Source organism: Pristiophorus japonicus, chromosome 8, assembly GCF_044704955.1.
Source record: "Pristiophorus japonicus isolate sPriJap1 chromosome 8, sPriJap1.hap1, whole genome shotgun sequence".
NCBI lineage: Eukaryota > Metazoa > Chordata > Chondrichthyes > Pristiophoridae > Pristiophorus > Pristiophorus japonicus.
The window spans coordinates 35,286,301-35,300,951 of NC_091984.1; the positions used below are offsets into that span (position 1 = coordinate 35,286,301).

Genomic DNA, 14,651 nt, shown 5'->3' on the forward strand with positions numbered 1-14,651 from the left:
AAGACAAAAGGGATGATGGTCTGAGGCAAAAGGAGATGATAATGGGACAAGTAGAGAAAGAAAAGATGGGTCTAGAAGAGGTGTAAATGGAGAAAAAGTGGAGGCAGAAGTTATGATCTGAAATTATTGAACTCAATATTGAGTCCAGAAGGCTATAAAGTGCCTAATTGAAAGATGAAGTGCTGTTCCTTGAGCTTCCGTTAAGCTTTATTGGAACAGTGTAGGTGGCCGAGGTCAGAGAGGTCAGAGTGGGAGTGGAGCGGAGAATTAAAGTGACAGGCGACTGGAAGCTCAGGGTCACATTCGACCTCCACATTCAACGCAACAACTTCTGCCATTTCTGCCACCTCCAGCGTGATCCCTTCACCGCCTTTGGTCTTTTGATTTCTCCTGCCTCCCACCCTATCACAGATCTTCCCATTTGTTCCTCCCTCCTCCCTCTTTCCCTGCCTCTGTACTTGCTTAAAACCTATTATTTCCAGTTCTGACAAAAGGTCATCGAAACGTTAACTCTGTTTCTCTCGCCACAGATGCTGCCTGATCCAATGAGATTTCCAGCAGTTTCTGTTTTTATTTGAAATATAAGCCTCCTTTTTCTCTTTACTGATACTAATGATGCTGTGTAATTCCAGCATTGGTGGGTATATTCTTCCTTCCCTTCCTAAACCTCTCCGCCTCTCTACCACTTCCTTTAAGATGTGCCTTAAAACCTATCTCTTTGACCAAGCTTTTGATCACCTGCCCTAATTTCTCCTTAGGTGGCTCAGTGTCAATTTTTTGTCTATAATACTCCTGTGAAGCACCTTGAGATGTTTTACTATGTTAAAGGCGCTATATAAATAAAATATGTTGTTATTGAAACCAGGTGCAGTTTAATTTTACATGCCAACCAAATGACATACCTGTTGGGGACATATTGGATGTTTCCAAATCTCCTTCATTTGATTCACCCTCTTTAATTCTCAAACATGACCTGCCAAGTCTCCCTCACTTGGAGTAAATGTGACCCATTCCGTGTCCGTGTGCAAGCTGCACCGACTCGTGCTGACTGAGCAACAGTGGAGATAAGAAAAGGAAGCTTGTCCCAGCCGTTGCCACGGAGACGTATTAATTACAATTTTGGCTCGAGCGACACTCTCTCCTCTCTCTCTCTCTCTGGGAAGTTAGTAGCAGAAGATGCAATCAGTGGCAGGTGCCGGGAGGAAAGCTGCTTGCCCAGAGTTTAGTGCTGGGCTCGAGGTGAGGCGCCTGGCATGTTGCCCGGAGAGTTTTGCTGGAGTTAGCGGGCATGCTGCTCGCTCGCGCAGTCCGGGGCGGATGGCGACACGCGCTCCAGCCTGGAGACAGGTGAGTGAGGGCGAGCGGCAAATGTCGAGCCGGCTTTTTACACTTTACACACTACCCCACCTCCTCTTAAACCATGCTGTTGGGGGTTTGATGCAGAATGATGGGGCGGGGGGAGGAGAGAGAGTTTGTTGGGGTTTGATGCAGAATGATGGGGCGGGGGGAGGAGAGAGAGTTTGTTTAATGCAGAATGGCGGGGGATTGTTAGGGTTTACTGCAGAATGGAGGGGGAGATTGTTGAGGTTTAATGCCGAATGGAGGGGGAGAGAGATTGTTGGGGTTTAATGCAGAATGGAAAGGGGGGGGGGATTGTTGGGTTTTAATGCAGAATGGGGGGGGGGGGGAGATCGGTGTGAGGGACTGCCTGTGATGATAATGTTTTGATGGACTTGGCTGACACAAGGTGCAGGGGCCACCTGTCCACGCGCAGTGCAGGTGCTGATGGTGGATGGCGTCACTCCGGTGCAAGGTAAAGGTGAGCTCCTTTCTGCACAGACCACACGTAGTTCTGGCTTCTGCCCCGTTAACTTTCTGGACGAAATTAATCTTTCACCTGGATGCTTGCGGGGAAAACTTCTTCAAATCGATTATGTTTGAAAGTAATACCTCCAGTGCCATTTGTCTTCAGGCAGCGCCTGATTTCGGTAACTACGGGGAGCTGTAGCTGAATTGCTCTGCGTCTCGCAACTTGGTAAATCCATTCGTGGAAGAATTCCTCTTTTTTTGTTCCTTCTTTCGAGCAACATCCGACGTGCATTGTTTCAAGGAGCATTCACTAGTGGAGATTTACGATGTACCCCCCGCATAGCAACTAGAGGAATTCTTGTACCCAGGGCCGTTATTGGTTGGGGTATTGTTTTGACACCAAAAAAAGAGAAATGCTGGAACAAAGAATGATTGATTAAAAAAATAAGCTGACCTCCTAAATACATGATTGCTGTTTAATCCTGTTAATGCTTTTCTTTTTAAATGTTCAAAAGTGTTGAGTCTCCCAGCAACATAACTGAACTACTTTCCAAACAAGGTTAAACTTCAAATAGCAGTTAATACAACTATTACACTGCTGTAGGTTCAAATCCCGCTCTAGAGACTTGAGCACAAAATTCTAGGCTGACACTCCAGTAACAACGGAATGCTGCACTGTCTGAGGTGCCGTCTTTCGGACGAGACGTTAAACGCCTGCTCTCTCAAATCGATGTAAAAGATCCCATGGCACTATTTCAAAGAAGAGCAAGGGATTTATATTTATCCCTCAATCAACATTACTAAAAAAAAACAGATTACCCAGTCATTATCACATTGCTGTTTGTGGGAGCTTGCTGTGCGCAAATGGGCTGCCATATTTCCTTCACTACACTTCAAAAAGTACTTCATTAGCTGTAAAACGCTTTGGGATGTCAGGTGGTCGTGAAAGGCGCTATATAAATGCAAATCTTTACTTTCTTTCATAGCTCTCTCTCAAAGGCATATACAGGCAACTCTCGATTATCTGGGTCCCTCGAGGATTGGGCTATGCCGGGTAAACGATTTCTCCGTTAGAGCGATTAACATTATAAAGTTAAAACCCGATACATTCCCGAGCCGAAAGGACTCCGAACGCACCGGCCCAATGCCTTCCCGGCCCGAAATGTTAAATCCCATTACAACGGGTTCTCATTGGATCCGTGTGCAGATAATCGCGAGTTGCCTGTAGTATCAGATGCAATCTTGGATGAATACAAATACATCATCTCCTAAAGATACTAAATCTGTAAATGCACAGTGAACATTTGAAAGAGATATTGATCAACTTGCTGTGCATTTGCAGTACCTTCTATTTATATTTCAAATTTCCATCTTTTGTAATGTTTACTTTTTATCTCCAAAAGGTATGAGAATTGACTCTGCAATATAATTATTAATCAAAATCTTCCAAATAATTTTGCTTACATGCCACCTGCCAGTAATTTGCTGATGGTCAGCATTTTGGGATCTGGTCTATATGTCAGTGTTTGCCAACAAAAATCAGCATGGCATCTATCAAGTCTTGGTGCAAAGTGATTCTGGATTCTCATCAGGACAGGACATCTACAGCATCAGCCAAAATCACTTTTCAGCAGGAGGCAGACAGGAACAGAACCCAAGACAGAGGAAATGTATAGCAATAAATGGGGAGAAGGGGAGAATGGATATCAATAATGAGGCGATGGATGGCAATGAAGGGAAGGTGAAATGGATAGCAATGAAGGGAAATAAATTAAATGGTTGATGATGAAAGGGAGAGGCAATGGGGAAATGGATGGCAATGGAGAAAAATGAATGACAATGAAAGAAGGAGGGAGCAGAAGATGAGACCAGTGTTTTGTGGTGGGGAGGAGGGAGAGTGCCAGCATGAACAGAAAGGGTGCCATCTAGAAATGGGGAATGGGGAAATAAGGAGGAGGAAAAATAGTTCAAGCCTGATTTAGCTTGGTTAGGGAGAAGACAAAAATGTTGGTATTTACTAGGAGGGTTGAAGGAACAGAGTGCATCTATGTGAAATGGTGGGGAGTTGGATAAGGTACAGACCCTGCAAACTGTTCCAGAAGGGGTTGAGTACATTTGTGAACCTATGCAGCTGGATGGATGTGGAGGACTAAGTGTTGAGTTACTTTTGGGAAACTGATGGTCCTTTACTCTGTTTTTTACTTTGTTTTTCCTTTTTGATGATTAAAAAATCTATCATTTGTGAACCAGAATGGATCATTTTTAATGTAAAAGTTCAAAAATATCCAGGGGCCTTGCCCTCAAAACCCTTACAAGTGCACCATCATTTTGTATCTTCAATATTTGCTTTTTCCTTTTCAGGTTTTTACATTTCTTTTACTCCAATATAATTTTGGATGTAGCTTAAGTTACAAGTTCATCTAACTACTTATTTTCCTGTTATGTGTTTATAATCAGGGCCTTCAGCTTTTTGGCAACTTTGTGTCAAATTTGTTGAAACCATTAGTCAGCTTTTGTTCTTTAGCTTGACGTGCATGTTTTTGTGTGCTTCATGGATTGGGTCAGTGGAAATGTCTATCTAGCTACAGAAAGTAGTGTCATAAATATGCTAATAGGATACTGACAGACAAGCATTTCAGCTCCAGAAAACCAGAGCATGTGATCGCATCAATCAACTCCAATTGCCTTTGATAGCTCGGATAGGGATTAAAACAAATATTTGCAAATGCTGGATATCTGAAATAAAAATAGGCTTGTGTATTATTAGCATTTTCTATCAGCATCTGAAAAGGTAGGTTAACATTTCAGATTAGATCCTTTGTCAACTGGTAACTGGAGGATCAGACTGAAGAAAACAAAGGTGGTGAAGGGGATGGAGAGGGAGGAGAATCAAAAAGTAAAAGCGAAGAACCATCACCCAAAATGTTCGGGAGCCTGCGCCTCACAATTTGAACTGTCCCTCAGAAATTCCCTTTGTGTCATTCCATTCTGAAGGCATTTTCTGTACAGATTTCTCTTGCACACTTTCCACTTCCTTTCTCCCGTCTTCCATCTGGACATGACCTGGCTCACCATCTTGCCATCCAGTGAAGGCGGAGACCCCAATGGAAGGCTCTGTACTTGGGGATCCTTCCCTGCACCACTGGGAAACTGGATTGAAGAGTGTTGCACGGAGCAATGGCATCCAACCTACCCTTGAGCCAATTCACTGATGCCCAGGCCACGTGTAATTTTTCCGGCCTGGAAGAAACTTTCACACGTGCATAGAGTATGAGAGGTTGCAGCTCCTATTGTTCTATTTAAGGGGGCTGTTCATCTAGGTGTGGCTCCATTTCAATCCCAAACTCCTGATAGTCAGCCACCTGGTACATGTGGATGCGGGCAAGTTAGAGGACCTTGTGGGTCTGCTCCTGGGCCTGGCCAAAACAGCCATCCACAGGTCCAGGATGTGTGGGACCTGCGAGGAAGGTCACTCTGGCTGCCTGCCTATCTTCCGTGGTCTTGTCCACACCCTGGTAGCCCTGGAGAGGAACCTTATGGTGTACACTGGTATGCTCCAAGCCAACAACGACCGATGGGTACCGCAGGATGTTAATTGTATAATTGGCCACAATAACAAAATACTGATTTACTTTATGTTACACTTTTTCTAGTTTGATTCTGTTATGTCTCAAATAAAGCAATGTGATTGAGTACTGTAGACTTGAGTAAGTGTGACCTTAGTCTCTTTGTTCTGACTCCAGAGTGCTGGCACAGCATGGGAGGCCTACTTATATGCAGTGCTCCCAAGCTGGGATCCCTTGGGACTTCAACAGTTGCACACTCTGGTGTCGGTAGAATGCTGGTTACAAGGTGTTGCATACATAACATCACTCCCCCCCAACCCTCCCCCACAAAGTCAATAACACACTAATTTACAGGGTGAGACGATCTGGGGCTTACCGCTCCCTAGTCGATCGTCCCGGTACAAACACAGGTGCAGGTGAGTTGGTTGCGCCTTCGCTAGGCTGCTGTGCAGCTGGCCTTGCTGGACTGCTGGGGCTGATGAATTCAGCTTAATGGTCAACCGTGATGTCGGTGCCACTTGTGTGTGTATTGGAGGGTCGAAGTTGGTGGTTGCTCATGGCTGTCTGTGATTCGCAGTTTGGTTTGGTCCAAATGCTTTCTGCAAGTTAGTCCATTTGCAAGTTTGACCTCAAACACCCGACTCCCTTCTTTGGCTATGACAGTGCCAGCAAGCTGTTTGGAACCATATCCATATTGAGTACAAATACAGATTAATTGACTTCAATATCGCGTGACAAATTTGCACAATCATGGTACATGCTTTGTTGATGCTACCTGCCCTCAACATGATCATGGAGATCAGGATAGACGAGAGAGAGCCTTGTTTTGAGCGCCCTTTTCATGAGCAGTTCGGCAGGGGGAACCCCGGTGAGCGAGTGGGGTCTTGTGTGGTAGCTGAACAGGAATCGGGATAGGCAGGTTTGCAGGGAGCCTTCAGACACGTGTTTCAAGCTTTGCTTGATGGTTTGGACTGCCCATTCTGCCTGGCCGTTAGATGCGGGCTTGAACGGGGCAGATGTGACGTGCATGATCCCATTGCGGGTCATGAATTCCTTGAATTCAGCGCTGGTGAAGCACGGCCCATTGTCGCTGACAAGAGGATCAGGCAGGCCGTGCGTGGCAAATATGGATCATAGGCTTTCGATGGTGGCAGTGGACGTGCTTACAGACATTATTGCACACTCAATATATTTTGAATAAGCATCCACAACAACCAAAAACATTTTGCCTAGAAACGGGCCCGCAAAGTCAAAGTGGATCCTAGACCACGGTTTGGAGGGCCATGACCACAAACTTAGCGGTGCCTCCCTGGGTGCATTGCTCAGATGAGCGCAAGTGTTGCATTGGCGCACGCAAGACTCCAAATCTGAGTCGATGTCGGGCTACCACACATAGGATCTGGCTAAAGCTTTCATCATTACTGTGCCTGGGTAGGTACTGTGTAGGTCGCGTATGAACGTTTCCCTGCCTTTCTTAGGCAAAACCACGCGATTACCCCATAAGAGACAGTCCACCTGTATGGACATTTCGTCTTTGCACCGCTGGAACGGCTTGATCTCTTCATGCATCTCTGCTGGGATGCTGGACCAGCTCTCATGGAGGACACAGTTTTTTACAAGGGACAGTAAAGGATCCTGGCTAGTCCAGGTCCTGATCTGGTGGGCCATAACGGGTGACTTTTCGTTTTCAAATGCATCCATCATCAAGAGCAAGTCTGCAGGCTGTGCCATTTCCACCCTGGTGGTGGGCAATGGTAGCCGACTGAGAGCATCAGCGCAGTTCTCTGTGCCTGGCCTGTAGCGAATTACATAGATATATGCAGATAGCGTGAGCGCCCATCTTTAGATGCGAGCAGAGGCATTGGTATTAGTACCTTTGCTCTCTGAGAATAGCGATATGAGTAGCTTATGGTCAGTTTCTAACTCAAACTTAAGCCTAAACAGATACTGGTGCATTTTTTTCACTCTGTAAATGCATGCCAGAGCTTCTTTTTCAATCATGCTGTAGGCCCTTTCGGCCTTAAGCGACCGGTTGCAATGTTCCCGATTCATTTGCTTGTTGTAACACACACCCAACCCCGTACGAAGATGCATCGCAAGCTAGCACTAAACGTTTACATGGGTCATACAGAACAAGCAGTTTGTTGGGACATAACAGATTTTTGGCTTTCTCAAAAGCAGTCACTTGTGATTTCCCCCATACCCAGTCATCTCCCTTGCGTAGCAAAACATGTAGAGGTTCTAGCAAGGTGCTTAACCCGGGTAGGAAATTACCAAAATAATTGAGGAGTCCCAGGAACGACCGCAGCTCCGTCACGTTCTGTGGTCTCGGCGCGTTTTGATGACTTCGTCTTGGCATTGGTGGGTCTGATGCCATCTGCCGCGATTCTTCTCCCTAAGAACTCGACCTCTGGTGCCAGGAAAACACACCGAGCATTTCAACCTGAGTCCCACATGATCTAGCCGATTTAGAACCTCTTTCAGGTTCTGCAAGTGTTCGATGGTGTCCCGGCCTGTGATCAATATTTTGTCCTGGAAAACCACGGTGCGTGGAACCGACTTTAGCAGACTCTCCATGTTCCTTTGAAAAACAGACCTTTGTGCGTGTTGATGCAGGTGAGGCCTTTCGAAGATTCTGCCAGCTCCTTCGTCATGTAGGCCGGGGTGACGCCTCCCTCCTGTCAGCATCGCAAATAGGTCATCTGCTTTGGGTAGCGGGTACTAGTCCTGCAACGAAAAACGTTTAATCGTTACTTTATAGTCCCCACAAATTCTGACCGTGCCATCGCCCTTGAGAACCGGAACAATCGGACTGGCCCACTCGTTGAATTCAACCAGCGCGATGATGCTCTGTTGTTGTAGTCTGTCCAGCTCGATCTCCACTTTCTCTCGCATCATGTATGGCACCGCACGTGCCTTGTGGTGGATGGGTCATGTACCGGGAACCAAGTGGATCTGCTCCAGAGAAATTTCCGATGCCTGGCTTAAACAACGACGGAAACTTGCTCAAAAATCTGGGCACATGAGGCATCGTCAACGGACAAAAGTGCTCGGATGTCGTCCCAATTCCAGCGGATTTTTCCCAGCCAGCTTCTGCCGAACAGTGTGGGGCCATCTCCTGATACAATCCATTGTGGTAGTTCGTGCACCGTTCCATCACAGGAGACTTTTACTGCTGCACTGCCAATTACAGGGATCAGCTCTTTAGTGTAAGTTCTCAGCTTGGTATAAACAGGTCTCAGCTTGGGCCTTTGTGCCTTGTTACAACACAGCCTCTCGAAGGCCTTTTTGCTCATGATAGACTGACTCGCACCCGTGTCCAATTCCATGGATACTGGAATTCCATTCAGTTCAACTTTTAACATGATCGGTGGATATTTCGTGGTGAAGGTGTGTACCTCTTCAGTTCGAGTCTCTATTTCCGTTTGATCCGCCATGGATCGGTCTTCCTCTGTCACGTGGTGGTTTGCAGGATTTGCAGCTCATCTGCACATTCGCTGGAGGTGTCCCATTGTTCCACAGCTTTTGCACGCATAGTGTTTGAAGTGGCATTGATGGGTTCGATGATCACCTCCGCAGCACCAACAAGGTGCTAATTGCCTCGCATTCACATTTGATGGTGGACTCTTGATTCATCTGAGGTCGTGCAGCTGCAGGCGTGTACGTTCTGCCATATGCATTCCTGCCTGAAAACGACGTTACTTTGTGTAGAGTACTTGCCGATGCATCTTTATGCCGCAAAATTTGTTTGGTGTTATCGCTGGTGGACATAAATGCCTGGACTATCGTTATGGCTTTGCTCAGGTTCAGTGTTTCAACAGTCAATAGTTTGTGAATGATAACCTCATGGCCAATGCCAAGCACAAAAAAGTCTCTTAGCATTTGCTCCAGGAATCCACCGAATTCGCAATGTCCTGCAAGTTCCTTAGTTCGGCGACGTAGCTCGCCACTTCCTGGCCTTCTGACTGTTGACATGTATAAAATCAATATCTTGCCATCAGAACGCTCTCCTTTGGATTTAGGTGCTCCCGGACCATCGTACACAGTTCTTCATATGATTTGGTTGTTGGTTTCACCGGAGCAAAAAGATTCTTCATGAGACCACAGACGGTGAGGAGGATCGCCCTTCGTTTGGCAGTGTTCTCATTCCCTTCCAGCTTGTTGGCCATGAAGTATTGGTCGAGTTGCTCCACGAAGACTTCCCAATTGTCATCTTCTGAGAATTTCTCCAGGATACCAACAGTTCTCTGCATTTTCGCGTGATGGTTCGTTATCTATTACTCGTTGCCAGTTGTTATGTCTCAAATAAAGCAATGTGACAGAGTACTGTAGACTTGAGTAAGTGTGACCTTAGTCTCTTTATTCTGATTCGAGAGTGCTGGCACAGCATTGGAGGCCTGCTTATATGCAGTGCTCCCAAGGGATGCTGGGATCCCTTGGGATTCCAACAGATGCACCCTCTGGTGGCAGTAGAATGCTGGTTACAAGATGTTGCATTCATAACGGGGAAGTCATAACGGGGAACAAAGAAATAGCAGACCAATTGAACAAGTACTTTGGTTCGGTATTCACTAAGGAGGATACAAACAACCTTCCGGATATAAAAGGGGTTAGAAGGTCTAGTAAGGAGGGGAAACTGAGGGAAATCTTTATTAGTCGGGAAATTGTATTGGGGAAATTGATGGGATTGAAGGCCGATAAATCCCCAGGGCCTGATGGACTGCATCCCAGAGTACTTAAGGAGGTGGCCTTGGAAATAGCGGATGCATTGACAGTCATTTTCCAACATTCCATTGACTCTGGATCAGTTCCTATCGAGTGGAGGGTAGCCAATGTAACCCCACTTTTTAAAAAAGGAGGGAGAGAGAAAACAGGGAATTATAGACCGGTCAGCCTGACATTGGTAGTGGGTAAAATGATGGAATCAATTATTAAGGATGTCATAGCAGCGCATTTGGAAAGAGGTGACATGATAGGTCCAAGTCAGCATGGATTTGTGAAAGGGAAATCATGCTTGACAAATCTTCTGGAATTTTTTGAGGATGTTTCCAGTAAAGTGGACAAAGGAGAACCAGTTGATGTGGTATATTTGGACTTTCAGAAGGCTTTCGACAAGGTCCCACACAAGAGATTAATGTGCAAAGTTAAAACACATGGGATTGGGGGTAGTGTGCTGATGTGGATTGAGAACTGGTTGTCAGACAGGAAGCAAAGAGTAGGAGTAAACGGGTACTTTTCAGAATGGCAGGCAGTGACTAGTGGGGTACCGCAAGGTTCTGTGCTGGGGCCCCAGCTGTTTACACTGTACATTAATGATTTAGACGAGGGGATTTGCAGGCGGTTAAGAAAGCAAATGGCATGTTGGCCTTCATAGCAAGGGGATTTGAGTACAGGGGCAGGGAGGTGTTGCTACAGTTGTACAGGGCATTGGTGTTGCGACACCTGGAGTATTGTGTACAGTTTTGGTCTCCTAACCTGAGGAAGGACATTCTTGCTATTGAGGGAGTGCAGCGAAGGTTCACCAGACTGATTCCCGGGATGGTGGGACTGACCTATCAAGAAAGACTGGATCAACTGGGCTTGTATTCACTGGAGTTCAGAAGAATGAGAGGGGACCTCATAGAAACATTTAAAATTCTGACGGGGTTAGACAGGTTAGATGCAGGAAGAATGTTCCCAATGTTGGGGAAGTCCAGAACCAGAGGTCACAGTCTAAGGATAAGGGGTAAGCCATTTAGGACCGAGATGCGGAGGAACTTCTTCACCCAGAGAGTGGTGAACCTGTGGAATTCTCTACCACAGAAAGTTGTTGAGGCCAATTCACTAAATATATTCAAAAAGGAGTTAGATGAGGTCCTTACTACTAGGGGGATCAAGGGGTATGGCGAGAAAGCAGGAATGGGGTACTGAAGTTGAATGTTCAGCCATGAACTCATTGAATGGCGGTGCAGGCTAGAAGGGCCGAATAGCCTACTCCTGCACCTATTTTCTATGTTTCTATGTTTCTATGATTAAATGCAGTATCTCCAAATTTGCGGATGACACTAAGTTGGGTGGCAGTGTGAGCTGCGAGGAGGATGCTATTAGGCTGCAGAGTGATTTGGATAGGGTAGGTGAGTGGGAAAATGCATGGCAGATGAAGTATAATGTGGATAAATGTGAGGTTATCCACTTTGGTGGTAAAAACAGAGAGACAGACTATTATCTGAATGGTGACAGATTAGGAAAAGGGAAGGTGCAACGAGACCTGGGTGTCATGGTACATCAGTCATTAAAGGTTAGCATGCAGGTACAGCAGGCGGTTAAGAAAACAAATGGCATGTTGGCCTTCATAGCGAGGGGATTTGAATACAGGGGCAGGGAGGTGTTGCTACAGTTGTACAGGGCCTTGGTGAGGCCACACCTGGAGTATTGTGTACAGTTTTGGTCTCCTAACTTGAGGAAGGACATTCTTGCTATTGAGGGAGTGCAGCGAAGGTTCACCAGACTGATTCCCGGGATGGCGGGACTGACCTATCAAGAAAGACTGGATCAACTGGGCTTGTATTCACTGGAGTTCAGAAGAATGAGGGGGGACCTCATGGAAACGTTTAAAATTCTGACGGGTTTAGACAGGTTAGATGCAGGAAGAATGTTCCCAATGTTGGGGAAGTCCAGAACCAGGGGTCACAGTCTGAGGATAAGGGGTAAGCCATTTAGGACCGAGATGAGGAGAAACTTCTTCACCCAGAGAGTGGTGAACCTGTGGAATTCTCTACCACAGAAAGTAGTTGAGACCAATTCACTAAATATATTCAAAAGGGAGTTAGATGAAGTCCTTACTACTCGGGGGATCAAGGGTTATGGCGAGAAAGCAGGAAGGGGGTACTGAAGTTTCATGTTCAGCCATGAACTCATTGAATGGCGGTGCAGGCTAGAAGGGCTGAATGGACTGCTCCTGCACCTATTTTCTATGTTTCTATGTTTCTATAACAGATTGGAGTTCGTGTGTGATTATTTGATTAGTGGTGCCCTGCGAGGGGGAGCACTTGTGATACTGATTTCTGTCCAGTAACACTGGAGTTCCTGGTGCCACCCCCAATGGTCCAATACACCCAACATGTTAACAATCTTCTTTTTCATAATCTGCTGACATGTTGCATACTTTTTATTTGTAAAAGTCAAGAGTTGGGCATACAAACTATTGCCGTGTGTGTGTGTGTGTGTGCATTAGTCAGCCGAGCAAGTGTGCAGCATTTTTATGTCATAATGCATAGTGACAAAACAGTTGAATTACAACAATTATTCATTAATTAGATAGACAAGATGGTTAAGAAGGCATACGGGAACTTTCCTTTATTAGCATAGAATATATAAACAAGAAAATTATAATTGAACTATAAAACACTAGTTAGGACACAGCTCGAATGCTGTGTACACTCTGGTCATCACATTGCAGGAAATATGTGATTGCACTCGAGAAGGTTCAGAGGAGATTTACGAGGATGTTGCCAGGTCTGGAGAATTTTAGCTATGAGGAAAGATTGGAGAGGCTGATGCTATTTTCTTTGGAACAGAAGAGGCTGAGGGAAGACTTAATTGAAGTGTATAAAATTATGAGGAGCCTAGATAGAGTGGCTAGGTAGGACCTATTTGCTTTCGTAGAGGTCAATATCCAGGGGGCATAGATTTGAAGTAATGGGTAGAAGCATTAGAGGGGAATTGAGGAGAATATTTTTCACCCAGAGGGTGGTGGGGTTCTGAAACTCACTGCCTGAAAGGGTGGTAGAGGCAGAAACCCTCATCACATTTAAGAAGTACTTGGATATGCACTTGAAGTGCCGTAACCTACAAGGCTACGGAGCAAGAGCTAGAAAGTGGGATTAGGCTGGATAGCTCTTGTCAGCCAGCATCGAATGGCCTCCTTCTGTGCCATAAATTTCTATGATTCTATACATCTATTATATATTAAAAAACATTGAATTGTTGCAACATTCCATCTCTAAATATATTATAAACTCCTATGTTCGGTTTTGTCAGTGGGAAAAAATGTCACTTTACTCACAGTATCTGTTATTCCAATAAGTGATACGGTTTTTAAATGAGAAATATCACTTAACAATAGCTGCTATATTGTACTGAGAATTAATAGTTTTAAAAAAATAGTTTACTCTGCAGACAGTTGCAGGCTCTGGCCACTCAGCACTGCTGGGCAGCATCCTAAGGGGCCAAAATTCAGGGTTTCAAAGGGACCTGTTAATGCCCATTTGCAGCGGTCATTCCTAAAAATTCAATGGCCGCCGCATTGGGGTCAACAGGCCGACCCGACCTAAATTCAGGTCAGGGATTTTTCGGCCTGGGCCCCCTCCCACCCGAGTGGTTGCACCGCCAATGAAAACAATAAAAAAGCAATAAAAATATTTACCCAGTGATATTCAGTTCCATCTGACGATCCCCCGCCGGTTTCTCCGCCAGTGCACCATCTCCACACTGAGTGCAGCCCAGCAGCGTGGCCGCCCTTAAAGGTGAGGGCCCACTGCCGCGGCAGCAATGGAAACATTTTTGCTGGCCGACTTGCCGATCAGCTGGCAAAATACTGCCCCCGGGTTCGGGTGGGCCGCCAATGCCACTGGCCCGGCCGAAATCTTCCCTAGTGGCCCAGTGGCCAAAGTTTAAAAAATGATAGAATCTTTCACCTTTAACGGATGATGATGCACATGCAGTATGACGTCACCAGAATTTCACCACTGATTGACAATGGCGGAGGCCCGGCCCGATCCATTTTCAGTCAGTCAGCCTGGCTTTGAATCTAAGACCCAGCCCCATTATGATCCATTTTCAGGACTTTGAAATTTTTCCAAAGTCCTTCAGGAAATGGGTCTACTTACCCTACCAGGAGCATTTCAAAACTCATAGGTGAGCCAGCTTTCTGGTGCACCTGAATTTTGGTCCCTAAGTCTCTTGGGTCTCTATTGTGTCAGCCATATTTGTACAGTATAGGGAAGTTTAAATCTATAAAACAATATATTTTCTCTCCTTACAGGTACCCTGGACTTTCCTCCTTCGCCCCCAGCCCATTAACTGGTTGCCTTTCCTCACAGTCTTTCCTGCCTGTTTCAGCCCTTTCGGCATTCTAGCATCTGTCCCCCTGCCCTCCCAACTCAGGTAAGCTAGACAATAGCCCTTCACTGCGGCCTCCCCCCCCCCCCACCCCGCATCCCCCTGCAACCTCCTCCCTTTTTGCCAGCAGCTGCCAATGTATGAGATCCACTCCACCCCACAGGTTTCCAGTGGTGC

At 45.9% G+C, this 14,651-nt stretch overlaps 1 protein-coding gene across 7 annotated transcripts in view; it reads left to right on the forward strand.

The window, feature by feature from the left end:
- The first annotated feature begins 1,167 nt into the window (after positions 1 to 1,167).
- Positions 1,168 to 14,651, forward strand: part of LOC139268466 (uncharacterized) — a 161,201-nt gene continuing 147,717 nt past the window's right edge. For 4 of the 7 annotated variants that reach the window (XM_070886662.1, XM_070886659.1, XM_070886661.1 and 1 more), the window contains exon 1: positions 1,168 to 1,347. In XM_070886662.1, coding sequence (XP_070742763.1) covers positions 1,177 to 1,347 — 171 coding nt within the window. In that variant the 5' untranslated portion in view covers positions 1,168 to 1,176. Of the gene's footprint in view, positions 1,348 to 1,780; positions 1,820 to 14,397; positions 14,520 to 14,651 lie in introns of those variants that run through there. The other 3 variants (XR_011594034.1, XM_070886663.1, XM_070886664.1) reach the window with 2 other exon arrangements.